We start from the raw sequence: 27075 nt of genomic DNA, 5'->3' as shown, positions 1-27075 counted from the left end.
CGTCTTGGTTTATATGTTGTTTACAACGAATGTTTGCTTGTATAAGACGACAAACACGAGATGCCCCTTTGTTTACACGCCTGAGTAAAAGGAGCAAGTTCATCTATATAGGTAGATGAATAGCTTCAACTATTACAATATTCACAACATGTGATGCAAAATAACTCCAGCTAGGTAAAAAAAAACGTCATGACGAAACGACGTACCAGGGACTCGAACCCTGAGCCTCAGTCTGGATCTCCCCATTACGGATAGCAATAGGAGGACTGCGCGCTACCATTGCGCCAGCACGCCATGCAGTTATCGGGGTCAGCCTTGTTATCTGCTATACTGGTATCACACATAGATTGGGCAGGTGGTGTCTGGCGGCAGAATGAGCTGTACTGCTATAGCTGTTTGTTGACATCATCACGCCCGCCAGCCACAAGAGGCTTGTGGCTGACTTGGGAGCTACATGAGCGTCTACGTCAATGACTGTGTTTCAGCGATTGGTGATTTATGATTGAGCATCTTACATGATTATTTGACGCGTGGCCTTGTTTGTTTCTGCTCTTCTTTGTCTCCCATCATCACCATCATGTCTCTAATTGAGGGGTGGTATCCGCCCACGCGGGAGAATTACGAGCGTCTGCTTTTTTGGTGGCAGATTGGCTATCCGATTGTGAGTCTTGTTCATATCTCTTGTCTTGATGGTTGAAAGTATAAGAGTGCTAATTGCTGTTTTGACAGTGTGGTTCGCTGCAATGGGTTATTAGCTGGTATGGCATGGGCAAAACGTCTGTGAGCAGCAGATTCAACATCCCTGGCCGGCTGGCTTGGATGACGATGGAGTGTCCTGGGTTCTTGACGCTGCTGTACGTGATGAACACGTTGCCGCAGAAAGCGGGTGTCGATGACTTGCCGTTCCAGAATCGAGTGCTAGGAGGGCTGTTTGTATGTTGCATTTACATTCATAATCACCCTTTATAGTGACAATATCCACTGACATATCATCCAAGGTCATCCACTACTGCTACCGGGCTGTTCTCTTCCCCTTCCTCCAACCTTCCATGTCTCCTATCCACGTTGGCGTCTGGTCCCTCGCCTTCGGCTTCCAGGTCTGCAACGCCCTCTGCATCTCCTCCTGGCTCTCCGCCTACGGCCCAACCACCACCGAAGCCTGGTCCTCTGTATGCTCCGTTCCTCAATTCATCTTCGGCATCGGCATCTTCTATCTTGGCCTCTCGTCAAACTTTTTCCACGACGAGGAGCTGCGAGAAATCCGGCGCCGTGAGCAGAAGCGCCAGGAACGTATCCGCAAAAAGGCCGGCGGCGAAGGCCAGGCCGCCAGCGTGGAGAAGCACTACCAAATCCCGCAGGCGGGGCTGTTTCGGTACATGCTGTATCCGCACTATTTGTCGGAGTGGGTTGAGTGGTTTGGCTTCTGGATGGCTGCTGGGTGGGGGTGTGCCCCTGCGAGGGCGTTTCTAGTGAATGAGATCTTCTCGATGCTGCCGAGGGCTGTGAATGGGAAGAAGTGGTATATGGAGAGGTTTGGGGAGGATAAGATTAAGAAGAAGTGGGCCATCATTCCCGGAGTTTGGTAATGGTAAGATGAGTGACGAAAGAGTACTTGATCACCTATCAAGACAATTGCTAATTGGTCTTTGTTTAATTCATAGGCTTGAGATTATCCAAGCCGTTCATGTATTCATGTTCATCCAAAGCTATATACCGTCCAACGCCTAATATATACTTGACTTAATAGTGATTCTTTCCTCCCTTCTCAGCATAAAACTCCTGCACCCACTGCTTGATGGTCGCCACCTCCGCAGCAAAAATCGTTGCCAGCGCGCCATTCGCTTTCGCATTACGCGTCAACTGGTCGCCACAGTGCGCTGCGCCGGGAATCACGCGCACGGGATGGGCCGCAGTCGACTGCAGCTGGCCGCCGGGACGAGTCGTCGCCATCACCGTTGCGGGCCTCCAGGGGTCGAACTCGCCGGCAGCCCATTGCAGGCGGTGCGTGTTGACGTTGAACCAACCGCCGGTGACCTTGTTGACGTCGGCCGTGGTCTTGCCCTCGGCGATGCCGTAGGTGTGGCCGTCTTCCTTGGGGAAGAAGAGGCCGCATTGGCGCTCGAAGTAGGCTTGTGTGACGAGGCGGGAGACGAGGTTGCCCTCGCCGCGGACCTGCCACCACTTGAAGCTGCGGTGTTTGTCAGTATAGGAATGCCCGTGTTTGTGAGTATAGGGTTTTTTGGACTTACGGCTCGTTGCAGAGGAACCAGTTCCATTGGCGGTTGGCAGAGTTGCCGGGGGTGAGATCTGTGAATAAGGGGCTGGAGGCGTTGTGCGTGTTGTAGCAGTCGACATCGAACTCGCCTTTCCAGTATCCGTAAGAAGCGCAAGCTATCAACACGTCAGAATTTGTCTTCTTCATCTTTATCAGCATAGTTGTTGTATAAACTCACTGTTTGGCAGGCTGAGTTCGGTGAACCACTTGGCATATCCAGCCAGGGCTTTTGTCAGACCAACACCCTGAGCACCAGGAGTCGGGCTGGTGCTGTTAGGCCACTTGTTCTCGACATAGTCGCACATCTGGTTCGTGGCGCTGAAGCCATTCGAGAAAAGCACACTCTGCCAGGTATACAACCCGTTGACCAGCGCAGCGGCAAAATCATCGTCGTACTCAACACCCTCCAGCTTGAACAAGCTTCTCAGATCGGCCTTGGCCTTCTTATCGTTGCCCAGCAGAATGCTGTCGACGTGGTCAACGATCTTGACATAGTCTGACGTGCAGTTCTTCGGCATGGCCAGCTTGACTTGCTCAAAGTACTGCCACAGAGGGCCAATGGCCTCGACGACGGGGCTGGAGGCGCTGTAGGCCCAGAATGTTCCCGGAGCGATATCTTGCACCCATGCTGTCAGAGCACCGCTGTAGGAGCAGCCGCTGAGGACCCAGGGCGCCTTGTCGGGCGTGCTGGTGCGGTTCTGGTCAAACGGCAGCACGACGTTCTTGGCAAAATAGGTGAGATCCTGGATGGACTGGTCCAGCGTGAGGTATGTCATGTTTTCCGTATCGAGGGACTGATACGGCGAGCTCTGGCCCCAGTAGCGGTGCTCGATGATGATGGCTCCGCCGCCGACTGCTTGCGCATAGGTGCCGGGGAGAGTGGCATTGGTCGTGTATCCCTCGTAACCGTCCACAGCAGACTCGTTGGGTCCGACGAGGATGATTGGCGAGCCGGGGCCCTTGTAGTAGTCACCATTGTAGACAAATCGCTGGGAAAAGGTGCCCAGCTCGGGGTGATCGTGGTCGATGAGCTGCTGGAAGGTGCCATACGTGGGACCACTGCCCGTGGCGAGGACGCTGGCTCCAACGGGGGCCTTGGGAGGGCTTGTGTCTTGAGGAGTGCTGGCAGAGACGACGCCGGCGAGCAGGAGAAGCTCCGCTGCCACGGAGATGGAGTTGGACCGCATTGTGACGGATTGGCCTATCTGCTCTGAAAGCTACCGAAATCCTCCAGCTGCCTTGACTCTCTCATTCTGTCAGAGGCGAGTGGCCGGAACAGTTTATATACCCCATCATCGCGTCTTTTCAATTACAACCCTCTGACCAATCAACCAAAGGATCCTTTTCAAAAGAACTATTGTATCGACAAGGTTGTATCACGCAAGTGGCCCATTCTAGCTACTCCTGTCAAAGCTCCCGCGTGTTGGTCCATTGTCCTTACCCCGGCTGCAAAGCCAGATAAGGCCCTGACTATTTTCGCCCGCATGCGCCAAGGGATTTTTGTCGCCAATACGTTCTTTAGCCCGCCGCAGTCAGGTCCGGATTCCTACCGAGAGATTCATATCCCGTTTGGGCTGCCGAAAATATATATGCCTGGTTTGAGGCGCCCGCTCTAGTTATGACTGACAGGCAGATTTACAAAGCGCAGAACTTGTCATTTGCGACAGCTTTAAAGAGCAAAAGAACCTGGGAATCATAAGAAGAAACAATGGCACTAGTCTGCCTAAGAAGTTGCCTGACCTGTCAGAACTCTAGGCAGACCGCAGCAATTGCCCCGGTGAACAAGGAGACCTTCTCAAGCCGATGCTAGACACTGTAACATCGGCCGATTTCCGTTTTCCCAAGCCCCAATTGAACAATTTTTTTTGCTCCGGGTGCCTCTGAAATTCGATTCAAAAGGTCCTCTGACTGAAAGCAAGAAACGAGGAAACAGCCCGATGAGATCCTTGCCTATTTCGATCGACCTTCCCGATACGGCATACTGCTAGCCGGGGTCCGGGCTCTACCGGCCGGCAGCGATGGCGAATAGTTCGAATAGCGCTACCAGCCTGTTGAATGTTCCTGAGAAGAACTTTTTAAAACCTGTGGGGAAACTGCCTTTTTGGAAGGGATATCTTTTTAGCATTGGAGGCTGTGAAGAAGCCCGGAAATGACCAGGGAGTTGTCAGCCATCATCGGTGTATGCGCCCGCTTATCGACAGCTCTCGCGATTCAGTTGCTCGGCGAAAGCTTGGTTGGGGACCTTGTCGTTGGCTTCATGCAAGGATGCAGGCAGGCAGGCAGGCATTTGATGTTGCATTACAATCGGTGCAATCCGTTGATTCCCCTCATTGTGCTCGGGCAGTTATCTTTCCGCCTTGCGTTGTCATCCGCTCTAGATATATATTTATCTTGCGCTGGTACGTAATGAAAAGACGGGCGATTCACAGACAATGTAAAAAGCTGGCATTACATGTTGAATGCGCTCTCTCGTTCTTGGGTCACACTCAACTTACATGAGCCGGCTGACTGGTCTTGTGCGACTTTGGTCACCGCCCGTTCGTTTACGAGACGATCAAAGCTCGTGCCATTGTCGATCGCGTTTAGCCCAACAAGCCTAATTCCAAAAGGCGGCGAGGCATTCGCCAAAAATATGTGTTGGTACTTACTAACAGACAGAAATGAGCAGTCAGTCTTACGAGATGACATTAACGAGGCCCGACTTTGCGTTTACGATGTCCGCGCTTTCGCGATGCTCGCGATGCATACAACTCGGCAGGGGCAGCAGGGGCAGCAGTGGTAGAGCAAAAGCGGTGGCATCGTTACATCGACAACACGAGAGCTTCAGAGAGATAAGAAATCGACACGACTATCATCTCCAGGGCGATTACGACGCAAAGTGTTCATTCACTCACGGATACGATATATTTCTGAAGCTCTCGCGCCGTTGATGTTATAATGCCGCTACTCTAGTCGCGTCAAACTCGCTCCTGTGATTTTGTGCGCGTATCGCATTGAGGCAACATTCTTCTCGTCAGGAAAAAGGTGCCGTTGAGCCAGGCAGAGCGAACAGACGCGACGCCTCTAAGCATCACCAGAAATATTTGGCATGCAGGAACCGGTTTCTTTGACAAACAAAGCTACGGTCCATGCTGAATACTTCCATCACTCTTTGAGAATAGTAGTGTAGCATGCTACATCGCCACTTATAAGCTTAATGCTGTGCTCTGTGAAAAAGGAAAACCCCCCTCGTCTCTGCGATTTTTCTACTGTTTAGACGAACAGGATTCTCAGACGTTGTGCGAAGTTATTATTGCCAAATAGTCAAAACATTATGTGCTAATGCTGTGCTGGTTTCAAAGTAGACAGTATGATTCTTGACTCACTTTATACTCATGGGGGATATATATCAACACCACGCAGAAATGCATGTGAAATATGTACAGCCTTCAATCATCGCCACCGTCATAGAGACTGCTCACAGCCCATCCATTCAAAATGCTATACTGGCTCAACGGCGACGTCCCCGTCAACGTCTCATAATGTACCCTCTGACCGCACAGCCTATCGTCTCCATACTGCACACACGGTCTTCCCTGAAGCAGCGCCGCAACCTGAGCGCCAGCCTCGCGACCTTCAAACCAGGCTCCGTGCAAGAAGCCAAAATACTCTGCGCTGGTGGCCTCACCGGCAAACCACAGACGACCGGTGTTGGCTCGCAGATTTTGATGGGCTATCAGCGTAGTTCCTGGCGGCCAGTTTGAATAACTTCCGTAAGACCATGGCTCAGAGGTCCAGCGTGGATAAGTGAAGGCGATGGGTTCGGGGATAGTGACGTTGGGGAACATTTGGCGAAGAACCTCCATTGCCTCTGCTTTGGTCTCTTCGTCGGTTTGTCGCTCGATACGGTAAGATTCATCGTCAACAACAGTAGCGAAAATGATGTTTGATCCGGGCATGAAGCCCTCGGTCGAGAGGGACTGCCATACGGGGTAATATCCCCTCGTGGTAGGCGAAGCATAAAGGAAGTACTGCGTGTCCTCCGGCCAGAAAGTCTCGTTGAACTGAAGAAAGACTTTAGTATAAGTTCCCATGGCGAAATTCTGAATAGCTCTCTTCTTCCACTGCGGCAATTCGGGAGAGAAGCGTATTGTATCTCTCTGTAACACGCCTAGTGAAAAGGTCGTAATGGCATAGGCCGCAGAAACGCAGCTGCCATCGTGGTTGTAGATCGTGACGCCGCTGTCGGAGTAGCTAATGTTTGTGACCTGCGTGTTGAGCAGCAGCCGGGGATCGTTCTTGGTCAGAAAAGTCGACGCCTCGCCGGTAATGATTGCGCTGTAGCCGCGTTGGTCGATGACAAAGTTGTTGGCGTCGCCGAATTGGTTGAAAGTGAGGTTATCGCCTGCAACGCCAAACACAAAGGATGACTCTTCGGGAGGGTATCCGGCCTCCCAGTCTAGATGGCGTCAGTATATATGCGGCCCACAAGCTAAACGTGTCTCTTGATATATGAAGATACAAATGACTGCTGTTATTTGGAATAACTCACCCCAATTCCACCACTCAGCTGCTTGCCTCTTCATATCACTGTGCCTAGGATTCCATCCTGTAAGAGAAAGACCTGCGCGCATAGTTTCATCCTGCAGGTTTTGGACCAGATATCGGCCAGCCTTTGCAGCGGCAGTATCATAAGCATCGCTGTACTCGTCTATGAGATCAGAGTAATTTGAATATCCCGTTTCATCGTAAGTTAGAATGGAATCGTAGTCTGAGTAAGTGTTGGCGAGGTGGTATTTTTGGGCCTAAATTCAATCCAATGTCAGACTGGCTCGGCAGTAGGAGAACATGTAGTCCAAAGCGAGGATGAAGATGCTACGTACAAGAAAGTCGACCGGATTCTCTAGCATCATGTCAGCATTCAAGTCCCAACATATCTCGCTTTAGGAAGGTGTCATGGCTACTTACGAGGACCTCCAGTATTTCCAAGCCCTTGTATCTATTACTCAATGCCATCAGTACTTTCTCATCACCAATTCTAATCATGAATTCGAACTCGGATACGTACCCAATTACAACCGTACTCAATCACATACGGGCTTCCATCCGCTTTCTTGCCAAAGTCACCGTGCCACGCCCGTCCGCCAATTCGATCTTGGTACTCGATAATGACAAAATCGGACACAGAGGCGTTGTGCAAGGCTTGCTATAAGCACAGTTAGACAAGAACTTGTGAAGACTATACTTGAAGGTATAGAGTAATTGTCATCATAGTACTTACAGCAGCGGTGATACCAGCCATTCCGGCGCCTCTGCAAACATGTTAGTGAAACTGGCCTATAGTTATCCAAATTTCAGGATTCTGGTATAAACACTCACAATATCGCCACAGATGTCTTCCTACATGTCGAATCGCCGCCACTACTCGCCGGTGCTGCAGTAATCAATGGAAGCCATCCTACAAGGACAACTAGAGCACCGAGATTGAAGCTTTTCGGCGACATCTTTTCCCTGTATTTCATAATTTCACAGGCGTCTTAGTGTTCAAGCTACCTTGAGAGACTTGTTCAAACACATTTCCTCTCACGAGAGCTTCACCTCGTCCCTTATCTACTCACCACCAACCACTTCTATTCACACTCATGACGTAAAATCCGAGGCTGGGCCTGCATACGAAACGAACTATTATTTAACGTGCCCACTCACATCTATGCCATCGAGGTTATGAATGTGCATCTTGTATCCCGTATATACAAACTGAGTATCGCGGCATGCACATCGACATGTAGCTGTCAAGCGGAACAGGCCTCAGCCCGCGGCTTAGTGACGAACCTGGCGATCTCCATCTGCATCTGACCCATCAGTGCAACCCCAGAAAGCATGGCGTGGAGTCTCGTGCCGATAAACATCACATAAGTACGCTGGCTCGATTCCACTTTTTGATTCTCGCTGTTATCTGTAGATAGGTACCACATGCATGCTTATCCGCCGACAGATAAGTAAAGACAGGCACAACGAACAGATACTAGCAATGGCTTATACGAGCATTGCAGCCGAGGTCGCGCCCTTGACGCCCTGCGTCTAACACAACGCGATCAACAAGCATTAAGCCACAAAACTCCACCACACTGCACTTACAATCCGACAACCTACCAAAACGAACAATCGTCGGCGCTCTCCGTTTCGCCCTCTTCCAGTTCCATGCCAGTTGCTAACCAGTTTGAGCCGTCTTATCGATTTCCCCGCATCTTGCTGAGCGGGGAGAGCCACGCCGTCTCCACGTTTCGATACTAAACAACGGCTTACATGGGGCTCGGCCGAGATACCTATCTACACGGCTGATAGCCATCCCAGCATCAGGTATCGAGTCTCATGCTGGATTTCCTTTATCAGTGGGCTAATCAGCTTTAGCACCTGGTCGGTCAATCACACCGGATCTGTCCATCTGCACTGCTCTCCCTCCAATTGCCTGTCCCGGCATTAGTATGAGAAGTCCGGGGTTGTTAAACCCATGTTCTCCGCACGCCGAGTTCGGGCTTGTGTCCCCCAACCCAGAATGCTGATCAACTGAGATATCGTTACCTCGTCTGATGCGACCCAGTTTCAAGATTGAGCCCCAGTGATGATACGATAGTGTGATTAAGTTGGCCGATGCCTGCAATGTCTTCTCCATATCTCTTGTCACCATCTTTTGTTACGACGCTCTGTAATAAAACAACAAACTCCTCTTTCACCCTCCTTCTCCTCTGCCTCTCCCAAATGCAGGGCACCTGCGTCACATTGTGATCTCCCCAGAATCCTACCAAATGAGACGGAAAGTGAACAGTATCCAATAGCTGCTCATCATCTAGGTACCACGATGAGCGAAGAATATACCAAACACGAAAATAGCGATGATGCCCAGCTGGCGGCCATGGGTCACCAGCCGGAGCTGAATCGCAACTTTTCCACATTGTGAGCCCAGTCCCCTGGCAAAAGTTCCCCCGTTTCATTTTCATATGATTGGCTTACAAAGGTTAGATCTATGCTGGGATTAGCATTCGCCGTGTTAAACTCCTGGACAGCTCTCTCTGCAAGTCTGTCTCTCAGCTTAACGTCCGGAGGTAGCACCGGTGTTGTCTGGGGTCAGTAAAACAGTCGTATGCAGATGGGTTTGCACATGCATATCTAGTTCCCCCCTTTGCGTCGTCTTGTCCTGGCTAACGTGCATGTGGGTGTGGGTGTACAGGCCTAGTCACAGCGGGAATATGCAACCTGTGTATTGCCGCCTCATTAGCTGAGTTCCTGTCGGCGTATCCAACGTGTGTCCTTGATAATGCTAGGCAAGAATAGACTGGGGTATGTTTTGCTAACAATACCTGTATCTATGTAGTGCTGGCGGGCAGTACCATTGGGTTGCAGCAAGTATGTCTTCTCTCCCCGACTTATACCATCTGCTTCTCTAACGAGAAAACAGTCTCATGGCCGAAATGGGTTCCGGTGTTGTCGTGGATAACAGGCTGGGTCAACGTCGCCGGCTGGGTATGGCCTCTTCTCTAATATATCAGCATCAACCTCTAACACCAACCGCCTACAGGTCGCCCTCGTAGCCACCAATGCTTTATTATCTAGCCAACTCATTCTTGGCATAATCTCTGCCACTCACGAGGTACCCACATGCAGTCTTCATCTTTACAGGACAACTTTCTTACACTCATGCTAGAGCTACGAGCCTCAACGTTGGCACCAATTCCTCATCTACATCGCCTTCACTCTCGCATCTTTTGTCATCAATGCCTTCATGAACTCCTTCTTGCCGCTTCTCTATCGCGGTGCCTTTATTTGGTCCATCGGTGGCTTTGTCCTTGTGTCCATTACGGTGCTCGCATGTGCATCACCAAATTACAACACTGCGTATTTCGTATTCCGCGAATTCATCAACACGACAGGATGTATGTACCATCATATCCAAGCAACTAATGAATGCGTATTTCTTGATACTAACAATCGTGCTAGGGCCTGATGGGATTGCATGGCTCCTTGGTGTGCGTATACAACCCACAATATACACGATGATTACAAGATATCTGACAGCGTTTTTAACAACTTACAGCTCCTCCAAGGAGGTCTTGGCGTCACCGCTTTTGTATGTCCTTCTTTCTCTCTGTCGTTTTGATCATAGCTAACTCTCTTCAGGATTCCGTCGCCCATATGATTGAAGGTAGATGACCGCTTTCTCCAATTGACTTCCTACTATAGTACAATGTATACTCACCAAACATCAGAAATCCCCAACGCCGCTTTAGAAGGCCCGAAGATCATGGTCATCTGCGTCGGCATCGGCACCTTCACCGGCGCCATCTTCCTCATCGTCCTGCTCTTCGTGGCCGGCAATATTGACGATGTCATCAGCTCGGCAGCAGGCCCTTTGCTGCAGATTTTGATTCACGCCACGAGCAACACTGCTGGAGCTATTTGCCTGCTCATGTTTGTCTTGTCCTTCATCCCTCGTCACTATTTTCTTCATCTGACAGTCTGAAATCTAGGCTCCCGCTTGTATGCCTGATTTTCGCGACGTTTAGTGTCATGACGACGAGTAGCCGCATGATCTTTGCATTTGCTCGGTATGAAATCGTTGAACACTTTCAGACATTTACCCTCAACTGACTCTTATAGTGATGGTGGACTTCCTGCTTCCAAATTCTTTGCTCGCGTCCATCCGAGACTCGGCCTTCCTCTAAATGCCCTCATCCTAACCTCCGTCGTCGTCATCATCTTCGGCCTCATCTTTTTAGGTTCATCAAGGTAAGTCTTCTACCGAGTATTCTCTGCCTCTTCTCAGACTAACGCCACCAAGTGCTTTCAACGCCATCATCTCTGCCTCCGTTGTCACCCTCGATCTTTCGTATGGCCTGCCCATAATGGTCAACTGCCTCCAAGGACGAAAGAAGTTGCCTGAGCGGAAATGGGTGCTGCCCAGTTGGTTTGGCTGGACAGCAGACATCATATCGCTATCGTATATTTCGCTCACGACGGTTTTATTCGTCTTCCCTCCGGTTCTACCCGTTACCGGCAGCAACATGAGTGAGTCATATAAGAATCCCATATCATGTAGATATACCTAGGTTTACTAACTCGCCGTCATAGACTACTGCATCGTGGCGTTCGCCATCATCATCGCAATCTCTCTCTTTCAGTGGATCATCGACGGCCGAAAGAACTTTACGGGGCCTCGCGTAAATCTTGTTAGCGGACAAGTCATCGGAGAGAATGTCACGGAAATAGAGAGCGTACAAGAAGTAGCACCGCCGAGCAAGGAGGCTTAAAGCATGGGCTTTCTGTGGGGGCTGGTACATGTAGTTTGGCATTACCTGGTATAATGTACAGGACAAAGTATGTATCTATTTAAAGATTATATAAAGTTTTCTTCTAGAACAAAAGCTACTTGGTTTAGACCAGAGATACACGTTGGAGATCTCACGATGACAGGTGGCCAATAAGAAACAAGGACTGATATCCATTCATGTATCATGAAATACTTCGTGCTGATGAACCTAACTGGAAAAACGAACCAAAAGATGAATCAAAAAATAGAGCATGGTGCATCTTGCCAGCGAATAAAAAGAATCAACCTGTATGTATCATACAAGTATAGACCTACCTAACAGCCCCATACGGGCCATATCTACCTAGGTACTCTTACACTTTGCAATCAGCCTCAATAACTCAAATTTTAAACCTAAGGCCCTAAAGCTGCTTTCTTCGTTTTTCAACATCTAAAGGCAGCAGTTTTGAGCATCATCAGCCCCAGCGGCCACATCAGCTTTTCCCTACTCGAGAAAGAAGAGACCTACTACATGCTTTCAGCTTGCAAAGACAATCTCTTCTACTCGCTCAAGCTCATCGCAATCATATCAACATCGACTTCTTCTCCAGTTCCTCTTTCTTCTTCAACAAACACTTCCCATCTTCAACATCCCCAACTTCAACATCCTCGACAAAAACAGTCCACCAACAGTCCTCAACCATCATCATCCTCCGTCCACGAAAATACAAACCCCCAAAAAAGCAATGGACACAAATTCAAACATCCAGCCAAGACTCTGTATCTGGACATGCCACAAATGCCATCGTCGCTACGCCCTGGGCTCCACGCAAAGATGCATCGACTGCGGTCACAGGATCTGTTACTCGGAAAGGAACACCGTACAGTATCCCTGCAGTGTTCAGTTCGATTTCGACGGCTGGAGGGCAATCTACAACGCGCGTCGTAGCGGATTGCTCCAGCAGAGCTCCGCATTCGAAGAAGAGCCCGTGATCGCCGCGGATGAAGAAGCATCTAGGCAGCAGAAGAGCGAGCGGCTCGAGAAGATGCTCAACGGCACATACAGCTGCTTCACAGACTGCAGTCGCCCCAACGAGTGCTTCGCCACGATGGCATTGAGCGGAATGGCCAGGCCTGCCAACCAGTCATCGTCGTCATCGTCATCAGAGCCCGCAGGGGAAAGGGCTACGAAGACGCCGAAAAACGCTACGAAAAACACTACGAAAAACGCACGCCGTCGCTGCAGAAACTTTCAAAAGACGCCCTCCCCTTTGAGCCAAGAATGGCGCATTGAGGATGTCTTGGATGAGGAAGTAGATGACGACGGAGTGATTATAGGCGGGGAGGAGACGGTCCAGGTGGTGGAGGGCAGGGAGGAGGAGAGAGTGTAATTTCAGTTTACGATTCGATAGCATGGCCTTCCATGTTGTTTCTGTATTTACTTTCCAGCCAGCCAGTTTCTCCATCTATATCCACACATGCAAATGCGTTCAGCAGTACTACGACGGTATCAGGTGCCCCTTATGCACATGAAAGATTCAACAGCCGCTCGGCGTCTAGGAATTACATCTCCAGCAAGCTTCTCCAAACATGTATTACATTCAATTACTCATTTAACAGAATAAAAAGATCGTTTCCCTAGTACCAAGCACCATTACCGAATAAAGAATGACATTGTTGGTAGCAAACAAAGGCGGCATGTTGCGACAGTGGCACCCACAGGAATATAAATAGGTCTTACGTCTTTAAACAAACCACTCTAAAACACTAGATATTGCACAAGAGAGCCATATATCGTGCCTGTTTTTTTCCTTTTTTTTTTTTCTTTGTAAAAGTACCCAGCCCTAAGATAATCTTGCCTGGCAATGTCAGCCGCCCAACAAGATATTTTTTCGTCCACCATATCAAATCCATCAGCTACTATCTCCAAACTGCTTCGAGCAACATCAAACAAAAAAAGACCCAAACACAAACAACTGTTGTACATGGCCCACACGACTAGCCATTTGCTCGACTGGTACCAAGACTAAACCATCAGGACGCGGTCCTGTCATTCGGCCTTGTCGAGTCTGCTGTCGTGCGCCCAGAATCTGCACAGTTGTCCAAGCCTCCTACAGGTTGTATATACCCATTGACAGGTTCGGATACCCTCTGCAGAAAAAAAAAATCAAAAAGCGTCATCCAGTTCAACGGTTCCCAGCCCATCTCCCGTCAATCGCCCCGCGATTCGAAACAGAAGGTATTCAAAGTATTAAAAAAGAGCGAAAAGCGATTCGTGCGCGGGAGTAGAAGAAACAGCTTAGGCTTCCAGGGCCTTTGCCTTCTTCTTCTGCTCGACCTTGAGCAGGAGGGCGCGGTTGATGTGCGGCAAGACACCACCAAAGGCGATGGTGGCGCGGATGAGGGTATCGAGCTCTTCGTCACCTCGGATGGCCAGCTGGAGATGGCGAGGGGTGATGCGCTTGACCTTGAGATCCTTGGCTGCGTTCTGCGTGGACGGTTAATGCTGCAAAGTAGCAAGTTGGTTAAAGAGAAACTTACGCCTGCCAGTTCCAGAACCTCAGCAGTCAAATACTCGAGAACGGCGGTGACGTAAACTGCGGCTTTGGCGCCCACACGCATCTTGTTTTGGGTGTTTTGCTTGAGGAAACGCTTGACACGGCCACAGGGGAACTAAATGCGCCGAAAACATTGCGGTTAGTAACAGAACATCTCTTGGCTGTAATCCTGGTTTCGATGACAATGGCATGGGTATAACTCCGTCCCAAAGAGTGTCCGCCGCTAGAAAAAAAAATCCTCTCCCCCTCCCTGCGCTCAGCTACGCGACTAGGCATCCAAGCAGCCCAAGGGCAGCAAACTTGGTAAGGTGACACAATTGCGCGGCTCGAGTCCAGCGAGATCCATCACCAAGATGCCTTTGCGGTTCCGGACAAAGTCGCAGCAGCCGTGGCAGCGATGGGATGACGAACGCGTCAACGTCGTCTGGAAAAAAAACTCGTCGAACTCGGCCATCGCGGGGAGGTTGGAAGCTAAAGCGGGACTCGCATGAGGTGCAGATGGGCGTGCATGCGCGCAAATCGTTTGGGCATCAAGCAGGACGAGGCCACGCAGCCGATGGCCACGAGAGGGCAAAAAATCAAATGCTGCTGCCGCTGTCCAACGGCCAGAAACTCACCTGAAGACCGGCTCGGGCAGAGTGGCTCTGCTGCTTCTTGTTGGCTCCGTCGGCGCTCGTCTTACCGCCGGAGCTCTTGCCTCCAGACGACTTGCCCTTGCCTCCGGCCATTGTGAGCGGCGTATCGATGCGGGATGGCGACTAAAGATGCACGATGGTTCGAGCGTGAAATGGAGCGTCTGCACTGGCGAGAGGCGAGAGCAGAGGGTGATGCGCGTGCGGAGGTGGTGATGGCGTCGAAGCAAGTGGTGGGATGTTTGGTAGAAATTTGGCAAATCGACGCAAGCGGGCTCCAGCTGCTGTCATGTTTTTTTTTTCTGCCCGCCTTTGGGGGGGACGTCCGCTGCAAGGAACAGCAGCCTTCTGGCCATGGCGCCCTCGCCTCAGCGGAATGAGCTCCCCCAGCCTCCCCAAAACTGCCCCTCTCGCAGGCTCCAGCGCTGTTGAGCTGCCTAAGAGCTTCCAACAGTAGCCTCTGTCGAGCCGTTGGGCGGTGCTGGCGGCGTAATAGTGAGACCGTTTGATGGAATGCCGCATCCGACAGGCCGGAGTATAGCCGAAGGCTGGCCGCCACTGGCGCATCGCAGGCAGCTCGAGATGGTGGCAGGCCGGCAAAGGGCGTCAGTCAGCCAAAGGGGCTCCAAGGCCTCAAACCCTCTGGAAAAGACGTCGAAAGACATCATACCAGACAGCTTGAGGTGGGAGAACTCGACAAACAATCGCCGTAGAGACGTCTGCATAGCACTGGAGATAGTGCTGAAGACGACTCATGGCATCGGGATATACTGACCAGACAGCTCAGCTGCCATCGCAGCAGCGCCGCCAATGCCTTGTCTTACCCCATGACGTTGCATGAGGCGGTAAAGGCAAGGCGTAGGATCACCTCAAAGCAGTCATCCTGCCAGTTCAAGCCGGTGCGAAGTTGCTGGCCTGACTGGGCGATATCATGCCTTGGTGAGCCTGGAGTTCAACTGTTTCTAAACTCGGCGACTAGAGTTGACATTGTCCCGCTGTGGCGGCCAGGCTGTGGCGCAAGGCATGGCTTAAAGCCGGCTATTTGCCGATGCCAGGACATTGCAGGTCACTGAACTTGGCCGGAAACAGAACTTGCTTTGAGCTTGCGTCAGAATTAATTTCTTTTACTTTTACCATTCCACAGGTACAATATACCACAAATACGGAGGCAAAACATCAGCAAGATATTCGCGCTACTCTGCTGCAGTGCACAAACTAGATCATCTCTTTGCACCAAATGGCCGTATCCGCGCTGCTGTGGCTTGGAACGAGCTACCAAAGTACATGTACCTGCTAGCCTGTCACTCCAGCTCGCACGGACCACATGCCGGCACGAGATCTGTAGAGCTTCATGTACATCCCACCTCCAACTGCCTGCAGCAGATAGCTGCTGATAACGAGCCACCCGTGGTTTGTATGTCTTCACGTTTCTGTCTCTGCAAAGTCCAACCATCCATACCTCTGCGTTACGAAACTCACAGTGGCAAATCATGGCAAGCGTAAGCACGGCATTCCCCGTAGTTTATTTATGCGGTGCAGATTGCTAATCCGCAAGGCTGCAGCACAACGTAGCTCGCACAACCCGGGTGCGCACCGAAGAGCAGCGGCTGCAAGAAATCGAAAAGATCAACAAGTATCGCAGCCTCGAAGACCAGATCCGTTCCCAAGCGGCATCAGGAACCTACAGCCTCCAACTCTACGACCTTACCACCAAACTCCTCCGCCTCAACCCCGAGTATTACACAGTATGGAACGTCCGGCGCCGGTGTCTCTTATCCTGCCTGTTATCCGCAACAACAGACCAAACGGCATCAGATACCCAACGCGCGACGCCAGACACCAAGAACCAGCAATCAGATGGCGACGTATTACAATCTGAAATCGCCTTTACCATGCCGCTCCTGATGGAGTTTCCCAAGTGCTACTGGATCTGGAATTTCCGGCAATGGCTTCTGTCGCAAGCTATCTTGCGGCTACCCCTTCCGGCAGCACGTAAAATATGGGAAACGGAGCTTGGTCTGGTATCCAAGATGCTCAACAAGGATCAGCGCAACTACCATGCCTGGGGATATAGGAGATTTGTGGTGGCTCAGCTTGAGAGTCCCGAACTAGACGGCAAGAGCATGGCTGAAGACGAATTCGCCTACACAACGACCAAAATTCGGAATAACTTGTCTAATTTTTCCGCATGGCATAATCGAAGCCTGCTCATACCAAAGGTCTTGGATCAGCGGGGCTCTGACGACAAGGCCAGAGCGGCTTTTCTCGCCCAAGAGCTCGATCTTGTACGAGAGGGCCTCAATGTCGGGCCCGAAGATCAGAGTTTATGGTACTACCATCAGTTTCTGGTATCCCAAATCGTGGGAGACGGGAATGGACAGAGCATTACGCCGGCATTAACTGTCGACGAAAAGGTCACCTACCTAAAGCGCGAGATTGATGAGATTACGGATCTGTCAGAAGACTATAGCGACATCAAGTGGATTTACGAAGCTCTGTTAGAATACAACCTGGCTCTAAATCGGCTAGAAGATAAGAGCGATGGAGCTGGCAATCTACAGACCTGGCTCACGAAGCTGCAGGCTCTCGACCCGATGCGCATGGGTAGATGGAAAGACGTTGAGCAACAGGCAAAATGAAATGCATGACGTGACCGATATAACAGGTACTCTCTTGTACGAAATAGAATGAGAAAGGAATTGATGATACAGGAACCACATGTCAAATTACACAGAAGCAAACAACGCAACAGCTATATTGGACTAGGATGAGCGGACGGGTGTTGGATGAACAAGGCTACCCGGGCTGTGTACAAGTAAATACAAACAGTGAAGTAATTACGCCGCTATGATGATCGGCAATTGGCGTTGTCAAACCCCTGGCAACAATATACGTTGGTGCTTTTCCCATTTTTTAGTGATTCTAACTCTGCGGAAAATCCCAGTCATTGCCGCATAGATGCCGCAGTTAGGTGGGCAGATACCGTTTAATCTTGTACGTCGAATTCACTTTACCAATCAAAACGAGCATTCATTGGGTTTCGCTGTGATGACGTCAGTGCGATAAAGCCCCGCGCTAAAGCTCACGAAGCTGGTCAAAACTTTGTTCTCGTATCATTTTCCCTCGTTTCTCCATTTGGAATACTACGATCATAATGACTCTTTCGTTTCGTTTCGTTTCGTTTCATACATATACCCAGATGGAGACTGAAAATCTGCGACTAACTCATAATCATTTGAAAACGATATTAATGCAGTAGAGAAGAGAAATCTAGATACAACAACTAAAACACTTTTCACTCCTACCCTACAAACTCTACACTTAAATATCTAAGATGATATAAGCTAGGCCTGTAGTTTACAGGGCATTTAATAACACCGCTTTCTCATATACTTGTCGATATGCTTGAGCTCGACTCTTTTACAATGAGTTTCCGAGAGGCACATCAATGAAGCCTACCTAAGGTAGGTATTGCGTACAAAAAACAGACTTAGTATATGTCTTATCAAACACCAAATGTCATCTCCAAGCTATTTTATGAAGAACTAACAGTATCTTAAACATTACAATAAGGGTTTTACCGCAAGGTCCACTTTGTGTCATAGACTTTGTTGCCATGGGGATACATCTATTATCTAACAATGAAAGCTACCAAGGTAAGTCACAAAGGGACTATGTCCCCAGAATACCTCCCTATTCAAAGCGCCTTGCATAGCAAGAGTAAATGGCTTTGCTCCCCACCACGCAATTCTACAGCGATAAAGCCCTAGACCATTTCGTATGGGCACACTTTGACAGCTTGGGAGTGGCTGTACTGTCTTCCAGGAGATTGGCCCGCCAGGTGGATATCTTACTGCAGAAAGCATGCATGGCCTGGCACCAAGGAGAAGTACACCGCCGTTCTCGCTTAACGACAGCTCTAGGCAAATATGCATCTAGACAGTGTTATAGAATTACTTGTAAGAAGATTGTTATCAGAGTTTTGTTTTGTTGGCGGGTTTTTGTAAGTGTGTTGGAGGTGATGGCGCGGGACTTGGATGTGGCGACTCCACAAATGGGTGTCAGAATGGTGGTCTTTTTGGTTGTGATATGGACTGTTAGCTGTAATCTCTTACTTTTTTAGACAGTTTGAATTGTTTGAGGCTATGAAGTGGCTGTTTTAGAGCACATGTTATACTACTTTGTCGTCTTAATTATGCCTGCTCAAGGCATTAGTTTTCAAGGCATTTTGTGTGGACGCAGTAATGAGGAAGACATGTAATGACATCATGCGTTTGCTATAATCACAGCTGATATGACAGGCATGAACAACTTTTACTAATCCGTGCACCTTTCCTTCGATATAGGTAGTTATGTGTATCTATATTATGTTCATCTTGGCATCATATCCATATCCTACAACAACGGCTGCCTGTAGGATATTATTTTGTGCTCCACGACAACGCCGCAAAATAAAGTAATGAGCCGTTAATTTTGCGGATTGATCTCTTATTTGCTAGAATACAATGCATTGCATTGCCTATACAGCATTATCTTGGCTGAGTCTTACGAATAACGCTTTTGAGCTTGAGCGCATCTACAGTCCATAGATCGGGATGCGCAACCATGAGCAGTGAAATACAAAGAGCGAGTAATACAATGACCGCCGTCTTTTACACTCACCTACGAACCGATCGCAGGTTAACCACAACTTGGGTGTCAAATCAGAGCCGCCTACAAAGTCGAATGCAAGTACATGCCCGGGCGTCCGTCTGTGCTCCCCCAATGAACCGTAGCGCAATCCGTGGTTGTACACGTATCGAGTTCGTCCCAACGTTCATCGACTGAAGGGCAGATACGAATCGAGCTAACCAGCCGCCAGGACATGCAGGCTGCTGCAGGTACTGCTCCCAAATACGTGCATGATCGGGCGTGCACAAGGGGAGGCAAACGGGCCAATGCCCGGCAAGCAAACCGCGGGAGTGTGGGTATGGGCGCATGCGGTGCGTTTGCAGCCATCGAAGCCATTGTTACACGAAGGATTTGGTGGCAGTAGCTCATCTTCTATGCACAGAGGTACTCCTAGGTACAGTAGGAATGACAACTGACGAGTACCAACACGTGATTGATGCATCCTGATGCCCGTAGTCTCAGAGCCACAAGACTGCTTTATATATTAGTCCTTCATTAAAAGCAGCAGAGCAAGGGGGAGCCAATCTTAAAACGTTGCTTGCGCGTCCCTGATAGCGAAGCTACCCGACATCTTCAGCGGTCGCAGAGATTTTGCTTGTCTTAGACATAAAAAGGATTCATTGACCATGCTGTATATCCGCCCTTTGATCTGATGAAGAGTGTTTGCTTGAGATAAAGTACTTTTGAAAGCAAAAAGGCCACTTGATAGCAAAAGGAATGGTTAGCATGTAGTTGACAAATTAGACTCAAAGAAACACTGATTGGGCCCTAGATGCAATAGAATGTTAAATTTGGCAATTCACGATCCCGGAGTACGGGATACGTGCACGACTTGGAAATGGCACGGAATTGGGAGCTGTCAGGGGGCCTTGAGTGGATCCTCAAAAAAAGGCGGTGCCTCGGGCTGCCGACTTTTAGTCAAAGAGCCCAGATGGCAGAAAACGAGATTGGCCCCGGAAATTCAGGAAGATCAAGGGGCCCGATTCGCGGAAAGGGGCGCAGGCCAAATGTTTGTCGTGATGACAACAACAGTTGTCCTGATGAACTCGGCACCAAAGAGTGCTGTTATGTACCTATGTAGCAGTGCGTTATACAGTGTGACGCGCAACATCTGATAGTTGCATTCTCTTGTTCACGGTTTGGTAGATATCGTAGGTACCGTGTTTCTTGTTGGCGCCCTGCACGGAGCCGCGAGGCGATATTGCATATCTGTGGGATTGGAGCCTCTGCTCAGGAGCTCAGCTGGCCCAGCAGTCCCCGTGCCGTGGGCTGAAAGAAACGCAACAGGCCCTTGTGACTTTGCATGTGAGGCTTTCTCTGCTGGAAGTGGCTGCTGGCGATGGTGGCTTGTCGCCTGACTGAGCAGAATGCAACAGCGACAACCCATACCCCTGCAAACTCGGCCAGCTACGTTTCCGATTCGCTAGACAGCCCTGATCGCGGGTGGATACGCTAAAGATCCATATTCTGGAGACATACCGTCAGAAGGGAAAAAATCGCTGAAGGACTCGAGGTTGCGAGGAGCAAAAAGGGGTAGCCAACGGGAAATTTTGGAAATGAGAAGCGACCCATGCTGACAGCGCCCTTTCGAGATTCTCTGCAGAAGAATGAAGCCAGCATAGTTAATTGTCCGAAGCAGGCCTTTGTCTTTGCCTCTCAACCGCCGCGTTCGTGATAAACAGTGACGAGAAACCGAAACTCGGGATCTAGTGAGCGCCACGCCGTCCCGTCGTCCAAACTACTCACAGTAGTAGGTAGTACTACTATAAGTCTTCTAGTAGTGCTACTAGGACTGACAGGCTTCTTTTGCTACCTGGAGGGTCGCGTACACAAGAAAGATTTAAAGAGAAAAAGAGGCGTACCTAATGCCCATCACGATCACGATGTGTGATGCCGGTGGCTGACTGGTCCTCGGGAAGATGACGCCTCGTAAACCTCTCCAGGCAAAGCATACGCAATTCACCACTACCACTCCCACTCCAAGTAGCACTGCTTCGTAATACGAACCGTGGTCTGAAGCAGATGCGAATAATCGCTCGGCCATGCAGTAGGGGTCTTCTTTCGAACTGCCGTTTAATGCCCATCTGCCCCTTTAGTGCCGGCGGCGTCTTATTACACTCACCCATCGTGTTTCAGGGCGTAGAGGTGCACCATACCACATGCCGCTAGATCGAGCGTGTGTGCCTAGATATCCCGAAATTTGATGGCTGCAACGTGGCGCAAATTGCTTTTGGCGGGCGGCGCGGCGGCATTCCAGAGCATTTACAGCATGTAAGACGAGTTGAGGGAGCAGAGCGAAGTGAGGGTCGAAAGGGGGAGCATCGAGCGTGCATCAACACCAAGCTATGGATCATGAGGACGAGACAGAGACGGGCATCAAGCAACGACGCCTCCTCTTCATGTTTCGTATGCATGTGGTGTATGCAGTGCAGCAGCAGACGCTGATCGAGTGGAGGCTTCCCTGCTTCTCCAACGATGCTCTTGGTCAACGTGAAGGAGATCCTGCAGCGGGAGGGTGTTTTGGTTGACTCAGCGTGAAAGCAACCCCTGCGTCTGCATGGGAGCTAGACAGGGAGTCTGCGTATGCACCTGTGATTCCGCGTTTTCTGGTGCCCTCGCAACGGTTATAAACCGAACAAATGATGTGGGAAGCAGCAAGTCCTTGTGCTATCAGGTAGAAGTGGTGACGTTTGAGTTGGAGCAAGACAGTCAACGATACTGTGCTTGTTGGTTCGCAGGTTTCAAGCTGACTGAATAGAAGCAGCCTCAATGCTACTTTCAACATCTGCAGGGCATCCAGCCATTCAGGCCCTTTGACGCACCTAAATTAGCCTGCATGTCAACATCTCAGCTCTCTCTGCCGCAACAAACAAAACATCTCCAGGCCTCCGACGGCCAGCAACCCCTGGCCTGGTTGCATGCAGCCACTGTTTTGCACCGCCTGCAAAGCTTCGTGCGCCACAAACCGCTGAAGGGTGTGGCGAGGGTATGTCGTCTTCACACAGTACAAGCCCCATGACACAGCGGCCCCATCTCTTCCATATTGCTTCTCCTCAAATTCTACGGCCAAAGGCTCCATCCAGGACTCCGTGTCATAATGAACGCAATGCTTGAATCGCTTCGCAGCAAAACATAGTAGAGCCGCGGAGAATAGGGGCGGACATCGATTTCTTCTAGAACGTCGAGGCATGGCCAAAGGCCTGAGTATGTTCAGGGGAAGCAATAAATGCTGCAGTAGCAGAGAGAGAATGACATGGAGGTAAATGAGATAAGAACTCGGAACTGCAAGCGAAGGGGATCTATCAACTGTGTGCAAGTACATCTGATAGTCGGCTGTTTTGCTGCGATGGCAGGTAGATTCATTACAACGATAGGTTCTGCAGTCGCAATAATCCATGGGCGAGGTCCGCGGTACCGAAAACTGCCAGCGACCAGGGCTGCCTGCGAACCTGGAAGCTTAAGGTAACATGAATGCCCTTGCGGTACGTACCGTCATTATTAGGGCTGTGGCTGTAGGAAGAAGCTGAGGGCTTGTACTGGCGGCACAGCAGATATTTTCACGCAAGAAGAAACGGCCGGTGGATGCAGTGCAGGACAAAACAACAACAGTGAGAAACAGGTGCAAAGTAGACTAAAAGCGGCAGCTGGAGAGAAAAAGAGAGGCAATCTCACAGGGCAAAGCGGCTTGTTTATGCAAAGAACCTGCTCCCTTGCTTCGTTAGATTAGAGGCCGCATCACTTATACAAGCAGATACTTTTCCCATCAGCACTGCTGTGCCCTAGAGCCCAGCGCCTTAGCACAGGCCACCAGGCACTGGCACTCCAAAATTAGGGGTGGTCTGCGCCGTGTACTGCCTTGGGCCGCAATCTGCCATTATGCACGTAGCCGGTACTACCTTTTGCTTGGTGGCCGCCCCTATATCCAGCTTGTACCCTGGCCATCTAGCGCACCCGAGTCTACAGTGGTGGGGCGGGCAAGAGCCTCCCCCCTAGTAGGTTATTACCCGTACTTAGGATTATGCTCTGGCGTGCAATTTTTCTTTTCCCTAGCCCGGCTCTCCAACTCTCGTACCTCGTAGCACTGCTTCGCTTCTCTTCTCTCCTCTCCATCGCCACCTCTCCTCTCCGTCGCCCTCTGCTGCGAACCCGCGACAGCGAAAGACTTCGTAAGAGCCGCTTGCGAGAGTCGCCAGTCGCCAGCCGACGCCCGCCTTTGCCGCCATCTGAGAACAGCTCCTGGAACGCGAGTACTGGTGCCGCTGGAATCCGATCTGGACAACCTACGGATACAGAGCTCCCTGGATCCGATTTGGACTTCCCGCGCATTTGTCGACCTGATCCGACTGGCGCAGTTTGAATAGGAACACCACGTTTCCCGAATTCCGACCGCTATATCTTAGAAAAAGAATCGTGAGCTCCAAGCTTGGCGATTCTGTCTAGAATACTGGACGCGGCGCCGAGTCGCCTCTGAAGAAAAGAGGAAAGCCAGAGTGCTTGAACGAGTTCCGTGGATCTTGAATTTTCCTTTCATTATAGACTTCACTCCCTATCTCTACGCATTGCATAGAGCTAGCTAGCTAGCTTTGCACTGCCTTCTACACGACTGCTCTCTTGTTGGGTTGGCCTGGGCTGCTCCCCCAACTCACGTTACGACCGTCACGACTGAAACGATCCGATCAAACCAGACTGTGCATCATCTATGCTGCCATTTCATCGTCCGTCTCTATCGCGTTTTTGAGTATCTTCTTCTTCTTAGTGCAAAGATCTGGAACCTCGTTGTCCTGCCGATTACGTGTTCCTTCTCCGCCCATTTATTGCGCACCATCTTAACTATCTACCCCTTGGCGTATTTTCGGAAACGCTCTTCACGCCGCAGTCGCATCAAGGATAATTTGGACGATCTTGCGAAATGGCTCAACAGCCCCACGATATGACTTACCTCGATTATGGTACGGCGACCAACCGGTCGCCTAGCTCCTCGAGGCAAAATTATGGCTTTGCCCCTGGCCTGTCCATGCCCCGACAGACGCAGCGACCCTTTGATGCACCTCTGCCTTCAAACAACCTTTACTCCTCCGATAGGCTGGCCAGTAGCTATGGAAGCCGAGCTATGGACACCATTGGCGGCGGCGGTGCCATGCCTGGATACATGATGGATAACGGCCAAACATGGAATTACAACGGCGCCAATGTGGCTACCGTCGGAGGCAACGTGCATGGCTCACAGAGGCAGCGAAGCGTTAACCGCCGAGCTGCTTTGCCGACTGTATGTTTATGACTTTAACACCCTTTGCCTTGAAAAGTGAAATCGCGTAACTGACCAACAAGATGCAGAACTGGACCGAACATGGCGGAATGGGCATGCCCAACCTTCAATCTTACTCGAATGGCCTTGCCGGCGCCCCCATGTCAAACGGTGGTCTCCGCGTTGATGCTCCTGGATCTCACCCATCCCCAAATAGCCTTCAGTCTGTCGGAAACGACGCCGACCAACTCATTCCTACTGCCATTGTTATCAAGAATATCCCATTCGCCGTGCGCAAAGAAACTCTTGCTTCGATTATGCTGGATATGCATCTCCCCCAGCCCTATGCCTTCAACTACCACTTTGACAATGGAGTGTTCAGAGGGCTCGCGTTTGCCAACTTCCAGTCCGCTGAAGATACTCGTGTCGTCATTGAGGCGATGAATGGAATGGACGTTCATGGCCGAAAGCTGCGAGTCGAGTACAAGAAGATGCTTCCCGAGGCTGAGCGTGAGCGTATCGAGCGAGAAAAGAGGGAGCGCCGAGGTCAGCTGGAGGAGCAGCACCGCGCCCCTATTCTGCATAACCAGAGCTCGATTCAGAGTCTGGGTGGAATGTCCCAGGCTCAGGCGCGCACCGCTTCTGTCGCCCCTACCTCCGCTATCTCTCATCTCGGTAGGATTTTTACGCACACATCATTTATTAGACGATTTACTGACAAGGAAACCCTAGGCGACATTGATCTGAACGACCCCCAGACCCTTGAGTTCTACACCGAACTTGTCATGTTCCGCAGAGATGATACTCGTGAAATTTTAGTGTTTCCTCCTGGAATTGCCCCCGAGCACCGCCGGTCTATTCACATTCTCGCTCATCACATGGGGCTTGAGCACCAGTCCATCGGTGAGGCTGATTCCCGACAACTAACTGTGCTCAAGCGACGACAGCCCTCCCCTACCGCCGATCTTCATACGCCCCCTGCCAGCAGCTTGGATGTTCACAAGCGTGGCTTGAGCCGGGCTGCCACATTCGACTTTGCCGCCGACCGAGAGTCTCGAGCGGCCAGCAACAATTATGCTCATCTTGTTGGTCGACATGGGCCTACTCTTGAACTTCCCGGTAGCCCAGATGGGGCTGGAATTCCCAACAACCTGCGAGCTGCCAAGAGCTTTGCCGACCTACGCTCGTTCACTCCTAGCCCCTCTCAGGCGTCATCAAGCTACCTGGCCCCTGGTAGCGGACTGAGCGGTATTGCGCCTGCGTCGACTGCCCGATTTGGTGACTTTCTCAGCAACGGTAGCCAATCTCAGAGTGGAAATCCTAGCACCCCCGGTGCAAAGAATGACAATGGCCTTGTCAGCGGCCTCAGCGGATTGAGCTTGTCTCCTTTTGAGGCGAGCGGGCTGCAGCCCCAGGCACGTAACACTCCTGGTGCTATTGGCAGCCAACGACCCAGCGCCAACGGCAACGGTACTACCAAGGGTGCCCCTGAGCGACAGCCGCGTGGCCCAGAGTGGGAGACCTCGAACGGCTTTGGTCGTACTCGGGCCAATGGCCACATGCAACGCGGTAGTGGTACGTTGATCCCATCCCCCACGCCGGCTGCTCTACCAAACTAACATGGCTGTTATTAGATTCCTCGGACAATGGAGCTCGCGTTGGCACCAGCTCCACTAATGCTTCACGATATCACTAAACGAATACAACACGCGTCTACTCGCGCTCTCCTCTGTGTGCTGCATGAAGCTTACTGAGAGAGAGCCTTTGGACTGCCCTTTGGGGGGGATTCGGAGCAGGCTTTCTGCATCGCATCCCTCGCCTCGCCCTCACCCATTGCTTTTTATGACTTGTAATATTGATTTTCATCAGGACGACGAGAGTTGTCGGCGAATCTAGGACGATTGATCAAAACAGTGGCGTAACACTCGCCCTAGGTTGCCCAAAAGTCTCGTGTTTCGCCATCAACTCTCGCCGCTCCGTAGCTGGTTTTTATGATGATGATGCCACCCCCGATGAGAATGCGGAAAACAGGACCAGGATACGAAAAAAATACTTGTTCGACAAATGGGCAGCCGTTACGCAAACGTTTATGATTCGTTTCCGAACGCAATGCCTGGAATATCCCCTTCGAGTATACTCGTTCAACCAGACCTACGACCGATTCTTGACGATTATGACATTTATTTTCACGACTTTACGTCTAGACAGCTGCTGCGAATCCACCTCGTCGTGCTTCGCATCACATTGGCACTGAGTGGAGTGGCTTCGGCGACGATGACGAGCAGTACCTATACCCAAAGAAAAAAAGAATCTTATTAATACCCCCATGTCTGACGTCCAGATACGACCGTGACGACAACGAATTGAGCATCCCAGCTTCTTGTATATGCAAGGGGGAGGCTTGAGATGAG

General features: G+C 50.6%; 9 protein-coding genes across 9 annotated transcripts; 5 read left to right on the top strand and 4 right to left on the bottom strand.

Annotated features, from left to right (window-relative positions):
• Positions 1–577: 577 nt before the first annotated feature.
• TGAM01_v208204 (hypothetical protein) lies at positions 578–1586 on the top strand (the record flags this gene model as incomplete). Its single annotated transcript, XM_018809301.1, has 3 exons — positions 578–661; positions 730–933; positions 999–1586. 3 exons carry the CDS (start codon positions 578–580, stop codon positions 1584–1586), a joined length of 876 nt encoding a protein of 291 aa, XP_018657465.1.
• A 154-nt stretch (positions 1587–1740) lies between these two features.
• Positions 1741–3462, bottom strand: TGAM01_v208203 (serine peptidase; the record flags this gene model as incomplete). The annotated part of the gene is made up of 3 exons (XM_018809300.1): positions 1741–2188; positions 2250–2391; positions 2454–3462. The coding sequence occupies 3 exons, from the start codon at positions 3460–3462 to the stop codon at positions 1741–1743; spliced, it is 1599 nt and encodes a 532-aa protein (XP_018657464.1).
• Positions 3463–5703: 2241 nt separating this feature from the next.
• TGAM01_v208202 (N1-acetylpolyamine oxidase) lies at positions 5704–7776 on the bottom strand (the record flags this gene model as incomplete). Its single annotated transcript, XM_024550279.1, has 7 exons — positions 5704–6713; positions 6807–7059; positions 7138–7157; positions 7223–7253; positions 7323–7460; positions 7536–7566; positions 7634–7776. The coding sequence occupies 7 exons, from the start codon at positions 7774–7776 to the stop codon at positions 5704–5706; spliced, it is 1626 nt and encodes a 541-aa protein (XP_024404986.1).
• Positions 7777–9113: 1337 nt separating this feature from the next.
• Positions 9114–11559, top strand: TGAM01_v208201 (hypothetical protein; the record flags this gene model as incomplete). Its single annotated transcript, XM_018809298.1, has 15 exons — positions 9114–9208; positions 9275–9378; positions 9483–9555; positions 9627–9658; positions 9711–9775; positions 9831–9902; positions 9957–10185; positions 10250–10278; positions 10347–10379; positions 10430–10454; positions 10519–10720; positions 10780–10857; positions 10910–11038; positions 11091–11317; positions 11381–11559. The coding sequence occupies 15 exons, from the start codon at positions 9114–9116 to the stop codon at positions 11557–11559; spliced, it is 1572 nt and encodes a 523-aa protein (XP_018657462.1).
• A 745-nt stretch (positions 11560–12304) lies between these two features.
• TGAM01_v208200 (hypothetical protein) lies at positions 12305–12949 on the top strand (the record flags this gene model as incomplete). Its single annotated transcript, XM_018809297.1, has 1 exon — positions 12305–12949. One exon carries the CDS (start codon positions 12305–12307, stop codon positions 12947–12949), a length of 645 nt encoding a protein of 214 aa, XP_018657461.1.
• Positions 12950–13857: 908 nt separating this feature from the next.
• TGAM01_v208199 (histone H2A.Z) lies at positions 13858–14844 on the bottom strand (the record flags this gene model as incomplete). Its single annotated transcript, XM_018809296.1, has 3 exons — positions 13858–14046; positions 14100–14231; positions 14734–14844. 3 exons carry the CDS (start codon positions 14842–14844, stop codon positions 13858–13860), a joined length of 432 nt encoding a protein of 143 aa, XP_018657460.1.
• Positions 14845–15185: 341 nt separating this feature from the next.
• TGAM01_v208198 (hypothetical protein) lies at positions 15186–15691 on the bottom strand (the record flags this gene model as incomplete). Its single annotated transcript, XM_024550278.1, has 2 exons — positions 15186–15489; positions 15573–15691. Coding segments are annotated over 2 exons (423 nt in total), but the record flags the coding sequence as incomplete, so codon positions are not given.
• Positions 15692–16238: 547 nt separating this feature from the next.
• Positions 16239–17387, top strand: TGAM01_v208197 (hypothetical protein; the record flags this gene model as incomplete). Its single annotated transcript, XM_018809294.1, has 2 exons — positions 16239–16247; positions 16311–17387. The coding sequence occupies 2 exons, from the start codon at positions 16239–16241 to the stop codon at positions 17385–17387; spliced, it is 1086 nt and encodes a 361-aa protein (XP_018657458.1).
• Positions 17388–24328: 6941 nt separating this feature from the next.
• TGAM01_v208196 (hypothetical protein) lies at positions 24329–26360 on the top strand (the record flags this gene model as incomplete). Its single annotated transcript, XM_024550277.1, has 3 exons — positions 24329–24685; positions 24754–26239; positions 26299–26360. The coding sequence occupies 3 exons, from the start codon at positions 24329–24331 to the stop codon at positions 26358–26360; spliced, it is 1905 nt and encodes a 634-aa protein (XP_024404984.1).
• Between the last annotated feature and the right edge of the window lie 715 nt (positions 26361–27075).

This window comes from Trichoderma gamsii (assembly GCF_001481775.2).
Source record: "Trichoderma gamsii strain T6085 chromosome Unknown Scaffold_33.2, whole genome shotgun sequence".
Taxonomy (NCBI): Eukaryota; Fungi; Ascomycota; class Sordariomycetes; order Hypocreales; family Hypocreaceae; genus Trichoderma; species Trichoderma gamsii.
Note: the sequence above shows the minus strand (reverse complement) of the source record. Positions and strands in the feature narration are given on the sequence as shown.